The following is a 12775-nucleotide window of genomic DNA, read 5'->3' as shown; positions in this document are numbered from 1 at the left end:
TTTAAAATGCTCTTATTAATGTTTAAATTACAAGATTTCTATTTTTATTAATATTATTGTTTTAGTGCTTTAAAACAAACATTTATCATGATATATTATAACACTACAAAAAGTTTTATAATGTGCATATAAATATATAATTGATTTATACCGTTCAAAATAGTAGACAACTTGTATTACCTATAAAATAAACTATTTTTTTTTAACACATTATAACTAGACTATGTTTTATGTATGAAGTATTTACTTATTTATAGACTAAACCGAAGATAATTAACTAATTAAAAACATGCAACTTCTTTGATAGGAGTGAATACCGTTTTACAGAAAACTTACCTAAAAATATGCTTTAATAATATACTATTGTATTTTCAAGTACCTTCTACAGTAATACTCGGTATATTGATTTTCAATGTAACATAAAACTTTTAAGTTAGCTCGATTAGTTTGTGTTCATACAGATGAGTGTGATATTGAATATACTAATCGAATATCTGAGTAAAAGTTTATAAATAAATAAAAATAAAAACTTTAAACAAACGATTTAAAAATAAATACTTCCAACTAGTTGTTTATTGAATATAAAGTAATATGTTAATTGATTGGAGAATTAGAAGTCCTAGTTCAATACATAGTGTGAAATAATTTAATGCCATTTTTTTTTCTGAACATAATATAGTATGATTTATCACTAATGGTCACTTTTAAATGGTAAAAAAAAAAATGTTAATATTATTGATTTATAATTTTTTGATGTTTAAGAAATAAAAATAATTAGTTGAGCATCGAATGAATGAGGTTAATATAATTTATAGTTTAGTTTCAAAATTATGGTGTAGGTACTGTAAAAGGTTATCGTTTTCATAGTTATTTCTTTTGAGTAATACAAAATCATTGATTTTTTAAAAAATATTTTACATTTGTTATACTATTTCAAATTATTATAGAATAATACATGTAAATTGTAATGTGGTTATTAATTAATTAATAAAGTGAAATACAATTAAAACCAAAATTTATATCAAATTATATTTCAAATCATTTCAATCATTTTTAAATTATAATTTATGTTAGTACTAAAAAGGTTTAAGCAATTTTTGTTTATTATATTAGTAAGGTCGCCAATATTGTTGGTCATAATATATTACATTAAATAAACTGCCCTCAACAATAACAATATATTCACACAACATTTTAAATCGGGGCTACAACTTTCCAATTATTTAATATAAGTACCTCCTCCATGTATAATTACCAGACATCCGGATCCGGAAACTAGAATTTAATAAGACTTACATTAATCGCGGTGAGTATAATGGTTTTAGGCAACATGATTTTAATGTGCCGTCGTAATAAACTGTAATAATTGAGCTTTTCGTCTTTCTGTCAAGAGAAGAACAATTAATACAATCGGAAATTATTATTTATTGTTTATAAATGTACCCAACACGTCAACACGTTATATTTTATGTTATTAATATTATTTAATGAATTAAATAACAAGACTTTTAGGTTGAATATGATTGGCTGGAGATCGGTAAATTTATTGACACAGGTGTATCATAGCAACTATGGAATTCCCAGTCTCGCTTTTCGTCCCTTATTGCAGAAATGGAAGTGAAAATTTCCCCTACAAACACCACTTCAGTCAATGACACTGCATGTCAGAAATATGTACAATTCGATGCATGTTCCTTGGATATCATACATAAGCCACGTGCTGAACGAAGTTGGCCATTATTGAATTCTCGTATGTGCAGCATGGTCCTAGCGGTGATCAGTAGCCACAGCGATTCGGCTTTTGGCTAGAACCCGTTTCGCCAAGTATGCCGTAGTGGCCACAGCTACAGTCACCGCGACGGCCACGTCTAGCAAACACCGTTCGTACCACCAGTCTTGAGTGGCCGGCTTAAGCATTAGGTCGACTCGATGTCTGGCAACGTATTCGACCCAATACATAGCTTTTTCCAGCGGGTCCTGGTCACGGTCCCGATACAGCGTCGAAAACCGTTTCGCGTTCTTCGCATACCTGCAAGAATAAAATGTAATAAATAATAATGGTGTCGTACAAAATATGTACTATGTTCCTTTCCAAAAAAAAAAAAAATTAATAATAGAAAATTATTTTAGTATATTATGCGAGCATGCACAATAAACATATTATCGAAATAAATTGATCAAATGATAAAAATTAACAAGCACCCGTGATGGATTTATCGTGTATAGTACATTTTATGGGTTTCATTAACCCAGTAAGCGAGTTGTAGTATCAATCTAAGCACGCAGTTTATCAAAAGATCACATTGTTCTATTGATTTTAGTTACGCTATTGTTCGATCGTTTATAATTTAATATTACGATTTACGACGGATATTAGTATTTAGCATGACTTCAATTTTATAGTAGGGTTTAACCATGAGCTGAAGTACCTAATAACTAAAATAATTGTGTCAAAGACTTTCCTAAATGAATGCTTGTACATGTACTACACTTAAGTTAAGAACCGTACTCGATGACGACCAGTTTTGGAGGGTGGCAATCAGACAATACCCGTTCACCTACCCACTGTGTCTACATGCTATTCAGTCTATAATATTATGCCTGTTATGTAGTAAAGTTGCAACCCTGTGTACATGTCTAAAACTCAGTACAGTTCTTAACTTTCGTTAGTTCGTCAGTCGCTTAAAGCATTAATCAATATTGGGGATATCATGGTGATTATGGAATTTTAAAAATATCCCTCTTTCTGTTAGAAAAATTTAACGGTTTCTAAGTCTAACTAGGTAACTAAGAAATCAGCCTATTTTATTTTTATTAGTAACTGCGCTAAAATTATGTATGGTGTATTGATATGTGTTAACGTTAAGAATATAAGAATATAGGCGATAAAGCAATTAATATGATCAAGCGAAATAATGAATTTTAAAAAAGGTATATCGTACATAGATACTTGCACTAAATTTTCATAACATGCAAATAAATGTATAAACATATGGAGATGCGTTTAATCAGATTTGCCGTGTGGGAATCGTCGGTAAATAGATTTGTGTACATAATCGATTTGAAAATCACCACGGCCACTACGTTCATTCATATTCAATTACGCTGCAATGATATAGTTTAAAGTCACACGGCACTGTTTACCGTATCGGTATGTGACTAAAATGTTGACAATATCTGTCGAGATTGTTCGTGACTAAAATAATTGCGTTTGAGTTTATTTAATATTTTTACGTAAGTACTAGGAATGCATCAAGAGAAAAGTTTTTGTAAGACTTTTTCTAAATTAGATTTTTGAGCTTTGCGAGTAGGTGAGCGTGAGGGAGGGGCGCTAAAAGCATGGGTTGGTATTGTGTGTACAGTGTATACGACAATGTACGGTAAAATACGCCAACAACGACGAAAAAAAAACAGAAACGTATCGTCTCCACTTCCGGCGTTGACGTTTTGATGATAGCGTTATAATAATAATGATAATAGTATAATACGAACAATAAGATGTGTGCTCGCCCGCTATTATTATATCCACGCCACGATGGAGTAAAATACAGCCCTCCGTACAAAGATAATATTATAATAAACCACATATTGCAACTGTATCCAACCACCGTAGTATACCAAATATATGCGAAAGGTAGAAATGTGAACCATACGTTTCGACCTGCCCACCTAGGTATCATCATCCATATTATAATAAATACCCAGCTACCATAGTATCATATAAATAAACATGATACGGAGCACATGCTAATCATACATTCTGTGGTGATCTCAAAGGGTAAGAAGAACGTATCATATATAATAGAGTGGCGGGGACTGCTGACGGTTTTTTTTTAAAAATAATTATAGGTTTTTATGTCATTCGGAATGCCACCGCGTTTAAAATTGTTAACGTATTTCGTTTGTAAAATGGGCTACGAGTATTTAAGGTTCCTGAACTTCTGTTAGAACTTTAAAATTATATTAATTACTTCAATATCCGGAACTAGTGCGTACGTAGAATTACCTCACGACGGCAAATTAAACAAGTAACAAGGTACCTATGTAAAAATAAAAACAAAATACTATATTATAAAGCAATATTGGACACCAGCATTCATCAGAGACAAAATACAGATAAGAGACCAGGCTCTCTATGCTCCAGCTATTAAGAGTGTCTAAGCTAATGGCACAGTTTTTTTTTTTTACTAAGAAAACTAGAACTGCAGTAATACAGTATAAAGAGTCAATTAAGAAACAAAATATGGAAATGACCATTTTTATACTGGGTGATTCATATCAAAACGAATAGATAGAGTTTTTTCACATAATTACATAGCCAGAAAACTTATCCGGGGCACTGAATCAACCCTATAGTCTCCTTGAAATTAATTGTATAACAGTTATACAATGTCTCTATAATTATTGTAAGAGCTGGTATTGATGTGATGTTGGTAAAACAAAATGTATGACCTATTAAGTTAACGTGCAATGTTGCCTCAGTATTTCAGTGAGGTATAAATCTGCGAATGGTTTTTTAGTCTGACAACGTCTTGAAAAATAATTGATTGACAACGAATAGTTTTGGTTGAAACTATAATATTATGATATAATATTACATGTAAATTCTACCTAAGCGTATATAAATTTAAATGTTTAAATTTTTATCGGTTATTTTATAGTATTCTAAGTTACATACAAGTAGTTACTCTGTAGGTTAGTGTGTTAGATTGCTATAAAATATATAATTTATATCAATAGGTACTGCTATAATGCTTACTTATCATCGTGGAGCACAGTGGATATAGTGTCACCGGCGACCTGTTCGTCGATCAAGTCGAGTTGCAGTTGCAGTCCACATTCGTTTTGGACGATAAAGTTCATGTTTGAAAACTGGTCGGCGAACAAGGGTATTCCGACGATGGGCACGCCCGAGTAAAGAGCGTCCAGTATTCCCATTAGACCACCGTGTGATATAAACAATTTAACGTTTGGGTGATCTAGAATATGGTACAAAGGAATACAACGGTCATTTACGTGTTGTTGGTTCGTGATTGACAATATAATCAATTATCAATCATAAAATTATGGTTACACGGCGTTCTGGGTAGGCTATTTAGCTACACCGGTGTCACGAATACACAGTCGATTGCTGAATGATAGTATGACTATTATTATTTACACACGAGCAGCGTACGATAAAAGCGGATATAACAATATAATAATATTATTATTATTTTTTTAATGTGATCCAAGTCAAATAATATTTAAAAAATAGTGTAATAATATAAAATTAAATCATGGTCTTCGACTTTATTGAAATATTGTTAGTTACAGACATTTTTTATTTACACAAGACCCACGTGTATTATATTAAAACTGATTTTGTTACTATACACTGATTGAATCATTGCATTCTTGAAGATATTATAATAATATTACGTTGGATACAAAAATATTAGTTATTTGTCTTATTTTCGCATGAATTCAATTACTAATTATGTAAGTAAATCAAATTAAATTGTATTTTTATGATTTAAGTCTACAGCCGGGGATGATTTTTTTTCAGTTTCTAAGAAACGTTTTTTGTCTCAATAAATTACATAAATAATTACTTGAACTATAGAGAATTAATACAAACGTATTTTTTTCTTTTAAACATTAATACTGGATATTGAGTTTGATTATTATATTATGCTTTGCAAAAAATGTATTGTGTTCAATATAAATATTGATTCCCAGTATTAGTCTATTGATTTCTTTTCAGATATAATAAAAGAAAACAATTGATCGTGTATACCAAGTAATATAAAAAAGGTATTACCTGCATTATTTTTAATTTCGTTGTAATTTAATAGTTATTTTTTCATTATTATGGCACTGGCGCAATTTAATGGAGTAAAATTATGAAAAAATGGTTGAAAAGGTTATTGACTATTTACATTAAAAAGCAGGTAATCACATTGTTGTACAGTATGAGCCAAGTGTACTTCGTCATTTTGTAGGTCAAATAATTTATATATATTATTTGTACATTACTATAAGAAATAAGGTAGGTTGGAGTATTTTTTGTAAAATATATCATATATTTTAATACGAATATGTTTCTGATATAAATAATTTACAGTTATAAGTCTGAATATTTTGAAAATTTTTCTCTGCAGGGAAAATAATACAAATAATACAATTATATAAATTATGATTTGTCAACATTTATAGGAAGGAAAAACAATATCGAAAATTTAAAATAAACTTTTAGATTTAAAAATAGATTATTAGTTATGTCTTATGTATATTTTACAAAAATATTTTAAGTTACAAAATTACGAAGGTCCAACATTAATAACTATTACTGAATAGTAAAAAATATCTGTACAAGTTCGTATTAAATTAAAGGATTGTGTGTTTAAACTTCAGTTGAAACTTGGGGAACTTAATTAAGTCAATATATAAATTAAAAAGTAATTTAAAAAAAATCATATGAGTTAAAAGGTATAATAATAATAATAATTAATAACTCTAACCGATATAACTACCTATTAACGGCAAAAATTAAGTTGTAATCGATTGTAATAATATTGTTAGAGGTATTGTTAATCCGAGAATAAAAATATTATCATAAAAATATCCATTATTTTCAGTCGTAATTACTATTTATCCACTATATACCACCATCTTTATTGCACAGATATTCGAAATGTTTCATAAAAACCTCGACTATAACTACTTTTTCTTGCTAAATTACGTTACTTATATGTACACCGTACGTGCAATAATCATTAACTACGTATATGTGTAAAAATAACGCAAATCACAAATTTAATTTGATTTCTGGTCACATCATTATAGTTTATGGACGGACATTGCAATATGCAGCTCAATAGTCAACGTTTAATAAACGTAATGAAATATTTGACAATAGTCACGATTTCTGTATCATAGGATATGTCAGGAAAAGAGGAAAACACCGTACATTGTATCATAGAATCGTACAGTAAAATGATATAGCAATAACATACCTGCATTATGTTTTCACAAGGAATAAATATTATTACTTAGGATCGTGCTCGTTTTTGCCCGCATCTCTCCGTTTTAGCATAAAACATAATATTTGTTTGAAAATTAATTAACGGAAATTTAGAGACATGTATGTTGTATAATGTGTACAATGTACATAGGTATTATAATACAAGCATAGATGTAAAATTTCAATTAAATCGTACTTCAAAGCCGACACCCTCGAACGAAAACTTATCAAATGACGATTTAATAAAAGAACTGATAATGTCTAGTATATAATTAATTGTCGTATTATCAGACTGGAATATCGTGAGGTGAGACGACTAGGGCTAGAGTTTTGAAGCTAATGGTTCTTTTTTCTATTTGTGGTAGAAATGTTTCATCTGACCGTACTATATTCGTTTCATATAATTCTGATTTGAAATAAATCAAGATTATTTTGCGTTTAGATTCTGAGTGGAGCGAAGAATGTATTGATTTTACAATGATGTGTATTTTTTTGTGTCTGGAGACACTTTTTCCAGTAGAAAAAATGCTCTGATCATCAACTTCAATAGGGGTTTCTTTTAGAAAATTGAATCCAATTGGTACTTTTATTATTTCAAAAATCAAAATCGAAAATACTCAGTACTTATCAAAATGTTTGGTAAAAAACTAAAAATAAAATACTAACATTTGTTGAAATTGTACTCAATTTAGACACTCAATTTCGTTTTTCCATCGGATGCAACGATTTATCATTGAATTCAAATTAAACACATTTATTACAGTGCTTTTTAAATAACGAGGTATATATTCGACTCTTACTGTACTCCGACTTTTAGTAATTATAAAATGTTATTCAACGTTTTCTATTAAATAAATGTTTTGATATTTTTTTTTTTGTATTTTAAGCTGAATTTAATGGATATCCGAATGTAATTTATTAATAACATATTATATGTTCTTACTTTTTTATAACATAATTTTGTATTACAATATTATTATTTGGGCGTTGTAGCATTTAAAAACTATTTTAAAATATTTTTTTTTTAATCTAAATGTTATAATATCGTAGTTTGGGTATTGTAGGATGACTGTTTGAGTATTCTTAAATGGTAGATTTCATAATACCTATTAAAACCTTTTTACAACCTTTTAAAACGCATATTGATAAAAATGCTGCAAATTATTGGCTAATACTAGATGGGATAGTAAATAACGGGTTAGAAATTGAATACAAGTTTGTAATTTAGAATTTTAACTTTTTATTTTTATTTAAGCCAAGTTTAATCCTAATAGAGATTTAATTCTGTGTAATTTACTGTATGGTAAATTGTAATATTTGAAGAAGTTAATTGTTCAGATAAAAATTTTTAATTAGGAATAATATGGAATTATCATTAAGCAGGTGATAATAATATTCATATTTGTTTACTACTCTTGGATTTTATATTTAAATTGGATTATTTAATTACCCATATAACTGTAATTATTTAATAAAAACGATCGAACTATGTTTATTATATATACAACATTAAATAGAAAAGCCTAAAAATGTTCTGTTGGAATAACAACAGTGTTTAATATTTTCTTAAATAATATTACTTGCAACAGACATTCAAAATCATAAATCACTCGGCAATTTTGATTTTTTTGTTTCTAGGTCGTGTTTTAAATCGTGCATGTAAATAAAATAAAATATTTACTTTCGAAACGATAAACGAAAATATATATCTTATATAGGTCTCTATTATTATTTTATACTAATCGATTCCATCATTATAATAATAAAATACCGTCAGGGTATTTCTTCTACTTCAAAAGTACCAACGTTGTTCTACATTGAGATTATTCCGACTTGTCATGCGTATGCTGTTCGTATATAATATATACTATATATGCGTTTATTTGAAATAATTTACATTGGTAGAAAGTTAGCTTATTAACCGTACCGAATATTCTGTACATAATAGTGCATTGATATTAAGCCACTATTGCTTCAAACGACGTAGGTAGATCTGTTCAATTGAATTGTATACATATTCACAATGTTTGTGTTTCGTAAACAAATTAATGATCAGCAGTTACGTTAATTAACTCGTCAATCAGAGGTTTCGGAGTAGAGTGGACTATACATACATTTTAACTTATGGATTGTAAAACGAAATGCGGCAGAAGTGGTCTTTAATGTTGAATGGAAAAATGCAGGGTCTCACGAGTCACGGGTAGATTATTAAATTCTATTTCCAGATGTAATAATAATAATAATAATGGTAATTAAAAATGTGGATATTAATAGATAAATATTAAATGTTTAGTGGTCATTGTTCATAATAATATTATGGCAGGGAGGGGTTCTGAGTTTGAATAAGCTGGGAGTCGTCAAAGTTTGTGATCCGAATAGCTAACAAAAAGCTACCGAGTATTGGGTAACCTATCATTCACAAATATGTCTAGAGTTGTGAATAATAATAGCGATAATTATAATAAAATATACATAGCAACAGCCAACAATGTGCACGTATAATAATAGTAGGTAGTTAGGTACCTAAGTCATATATTATATTTTAAGTGAACATTAAACCTCTAAATTGTTAGTGCAAAAAAACACCTACAAATAGCGGTGATTACTTCTTCTACAATACTTAAGAGAAAAAAAAACAAAAGTTAAATAATTTAAAGGAAAATAAATTTTGTAGATAACGAAAACTCATTTTTTCAAAATAATTTAAAACAAAAAACTTAAAGCTGTTTAAAAAAGAGTAAAAAAACGGAATTTTTGTACTATTCTTTTTTGATTTAATGTGTTTTAGCTCTAATATTGCATTTGAAGTAGTAATAGCTGATCTGGGTCAACATGCCTTAATTAAATTTCTATGTAATTTTGTTATCACGCAACAACCAACACTGGCAATGATTTATGTATAGGACCACCTATACAATTGTAAAGTACTTTGAAAGTTTGAGCTGTTATTAAAATATTTCAATCTTTAAATTTTTGTTTTTATTGAAATTGCTTATGTTTAGAACTTAAAAGAACGGTGAATGAACACCAGGCCCTTTTAAAGTGCCTTTTATTAGTGTTTTCGATATGTATCTTTAAATTTTGAAATTTAATCAAAAACACAATAATCATCATCTTTATACCACTATTTGCAAGAGACCATATATTTTATTATTTGTTATTTAAAACATTAATGTTGTTTTAATCGTTCACTCACTGAGCACATCGAACTGAGGCATCCACGGCACGAACATGACATTTTCGGGACGAACTTCCGGCGGTGGTGGGTCGTCCTCCCATTTCCACAATACCCTGTAGCCGTCCAGTCGGCCGAACACTCGGAGCATGGCCATCTTTTGGTTGGTTGGTATGGACGAACTTTTCACTATTGAGCCCATCGAAAAGTAAATGACACCTCGTTCGGCCTCGGTCACGTACCGTTCTAAGTCCTGTTTACAGAGATGCGCTTGTGCATGAGAGGATATTGGACATTGATAAATGGGTGGTGCTATGTTTTAATAATATTTTTAATTGTAAGGTGCACTTATTAATGTACAAGAAAACAAATTGTTTATGGTACATTATATATATCATATATATATATAGTATTATATACCATAAAATAAATATTATGTACTAAAAAGCTTTAGAAAGAGGGCTTAATGCCTAAGCAGTCGAAAACAATAACAATAGATTTTTTATAGAGTAACAAGGATTTTCAAGAACATCACCCTGGCATCTTTCCACTCCAGACATTAAGTATGAATTTCTTCTAAACGCTCAACTATGAAATAATGCACAGCAAAGATGCATACAACTCACAAAGGGGCATACGCCCAATTTAACATGTGCATTTTAATTGGTTTGCTTTTTTATCTTATAATAATAGACATATTGTGAGTAAAGATTATTATTAAAAAGAGAAGGAGGAGTAAATATGTTTGGGTTTAGGCTTATACGACCAATCAGTATGAATACTTCGTGTGTCAATATCGTTTTCGGGTGGCTAGTAGAATAATGCATTTTTGTCGACGTTTCAGATTTATCGTCGGTCAAAAATCGTTGTGCTGGAAAAATTCACAGATAGTATTAATGGCTACTCGAGTATTTTTAGGCGGGATAAATCTCATTTAAATAGCCGCATTACGGACGTATTGCGACGTGCTGTATGCGAAAGGAAAACAATATATCAACGCACATATTATATAATGTATATACGTCGCATTGGACGATGGCCGATGGACAAAAGGACGAACGAAAAGATAAAAATGTTCTAATGACAGCGCAGAAGAGTAAATGTTGCAGGTGCAATTAAAAGTGAAAAATAACAACGGGGTTTTGATGAAAAAAAAGAAATAAAAGCAAAAAATACGACTCTCGAAAACAAACTGCAGTAAAAGAAACGTGAAGGATTATTGCTCGAGTCTGAAGATTTAAAGGGAGATATAATGAAACCGTTTCGAGAGACGATGACAACAACTACTCGTACAATAATTACCTAATTTACAAACAGTGTAATAAACAACTAATATTTATCTGATGTTTATATATTTTAATCTTAGCATTTTTCAAAATTTTTATTTACAATACAGTTCTTCGAGTAAGGTGAATTGTATAAGTATCTGTGCTTAACATTATGTATTTGTATTATTATTTTTCTTTAAATGAGCGTCGTCATGTTGACGACTTAATGCTCTTCATTTTTCGAATTAAACACTGTAAAAGTGTGTGAAACATTCACTTAAATCGTTCAAGCAGCAAATAATTTATTAAACGATTAAATTGTTACTAAATGGACTAGAGAAGTTATTCCGTATACCTCCCAAAGCGTGACGACTAGGTAAACATTTCCGGTGGATTAAGATACGATTACCGGCAAACTCGAAGAAATTATTGTTATTTTGTCATTTTTTTTTAAATATAATGATTTTGTATACTGCCTAGTTCTCATTTCATCGAACATTTACATTCACACTTCAACGGACTGCGCTCATACTTTATTGAAGGTCAGTCAATAGGTTAGGTTAGGTTAGGTTAGGTTAGTTATATATTTTTATACCATTAAGAGATCGGTGAAATTGCAATTACAGCTGGTCTAGATAGACTAATGATGGAGAACAAATTTATCAAATCGCTAATACTAAAAATCATAAACATATTGTGTTCAAATAAATAACTACATGTAGGTAACCTGTAATGATGTAGGTAACTTTTGTTCTTGGTAGTAATACATTTTATTATTTCAACATAGAAATAAAATAATAAAATATTATGTTATTGATTAAGTATGTTTATATTTTTTTACTATAATTAATACGTACATGTTAGCATATTTAGCTTTTTAATAATATGTTTCACGATTGAACTATATAATTTGAATAAGCACCAACGTAATTACAAGGGTTCAAAATTATATTTTCACTGCACTACATTATAAAATGTACACATTTAACAAAAGCTATGCGCCTTTTACAATATACATACTTAATGCAAAAAAATATGGTATTTTACATTAATTGCCCAAAAAAACAACTAAAATTTGCAATGGTATAACGATCCACGCAATAATTTAAATAATATTGGAGTAATAAATTCCCAAGTTAAAAAATTTCATTGTATGTATTGTAATGGATTTAAGAAATTTACCAATTTTAAGATAATTTTACAGATAATATTTGAATCGGTAATGCACCTAAAATTACACTAATGGATGATTATTTTACATTCTGAGCAGAGTGTGGAATGTATTGATTTTTCAATGATGTGTGTATGTGTTTTTTTGTATCTATA

The 12775-nt window shown here is 29.3% G+C and overlaps 1 protein-coding gene across 5 annotated transcripts in view; it reads right to left on the bottom strand.

Moving 5' to 3' along the window:
• Positions 1-1405: 1405 nt before the first annotated feature.
• LOC111029211 (UDP-glucuronosyltransferase 2B33-like) overlaps positions 1406-12775 on the bottom strand; it is a 38164-nt gene continuing 26794 nt past the window's right edge. For all 5 annotated transcript variants that reach the window (XM_022308148.1, XM_022308149.1, XM_022308146.1 and 2 more), the window contains 3 exons: positions 10203-10434; positions 4760-4979; positions 1406-2029 (listed from right to left, as the gene is read on the bottom strand). In XM_022308148.1, the coding sequence (XP_022163840.1) occupies positions 1768-2029; positions 4760-4979; positions 10203-10434 (714 nt within the window). In that variant the 3' untranslated portion in view covers positions 1406-1767. The remainder of the gene's footprint in view (positions 2030-4759; positions 4980-10202; positions 10435-12775) is intronic.

The sequence above is a fragment of the Myzus persicae genome, unplaced genomic scaffold (assembly GCF_001856785.1).
Source record: "Myzus persicae strain clone G006 unplaced genomic scaffold, MPER_G0061.0, whole genome shotgun sequence".
Classification (NCBI taxonomy): domain Eukaryota; kingdom Metazoa; phylum Arthropoda; class Insecta; order Hemiptera; family Aphididae; genus Myzus; species Myzus persicae.
This window is presented reverse-complemented; position numbering and strand designations above follow the sequence as displayed.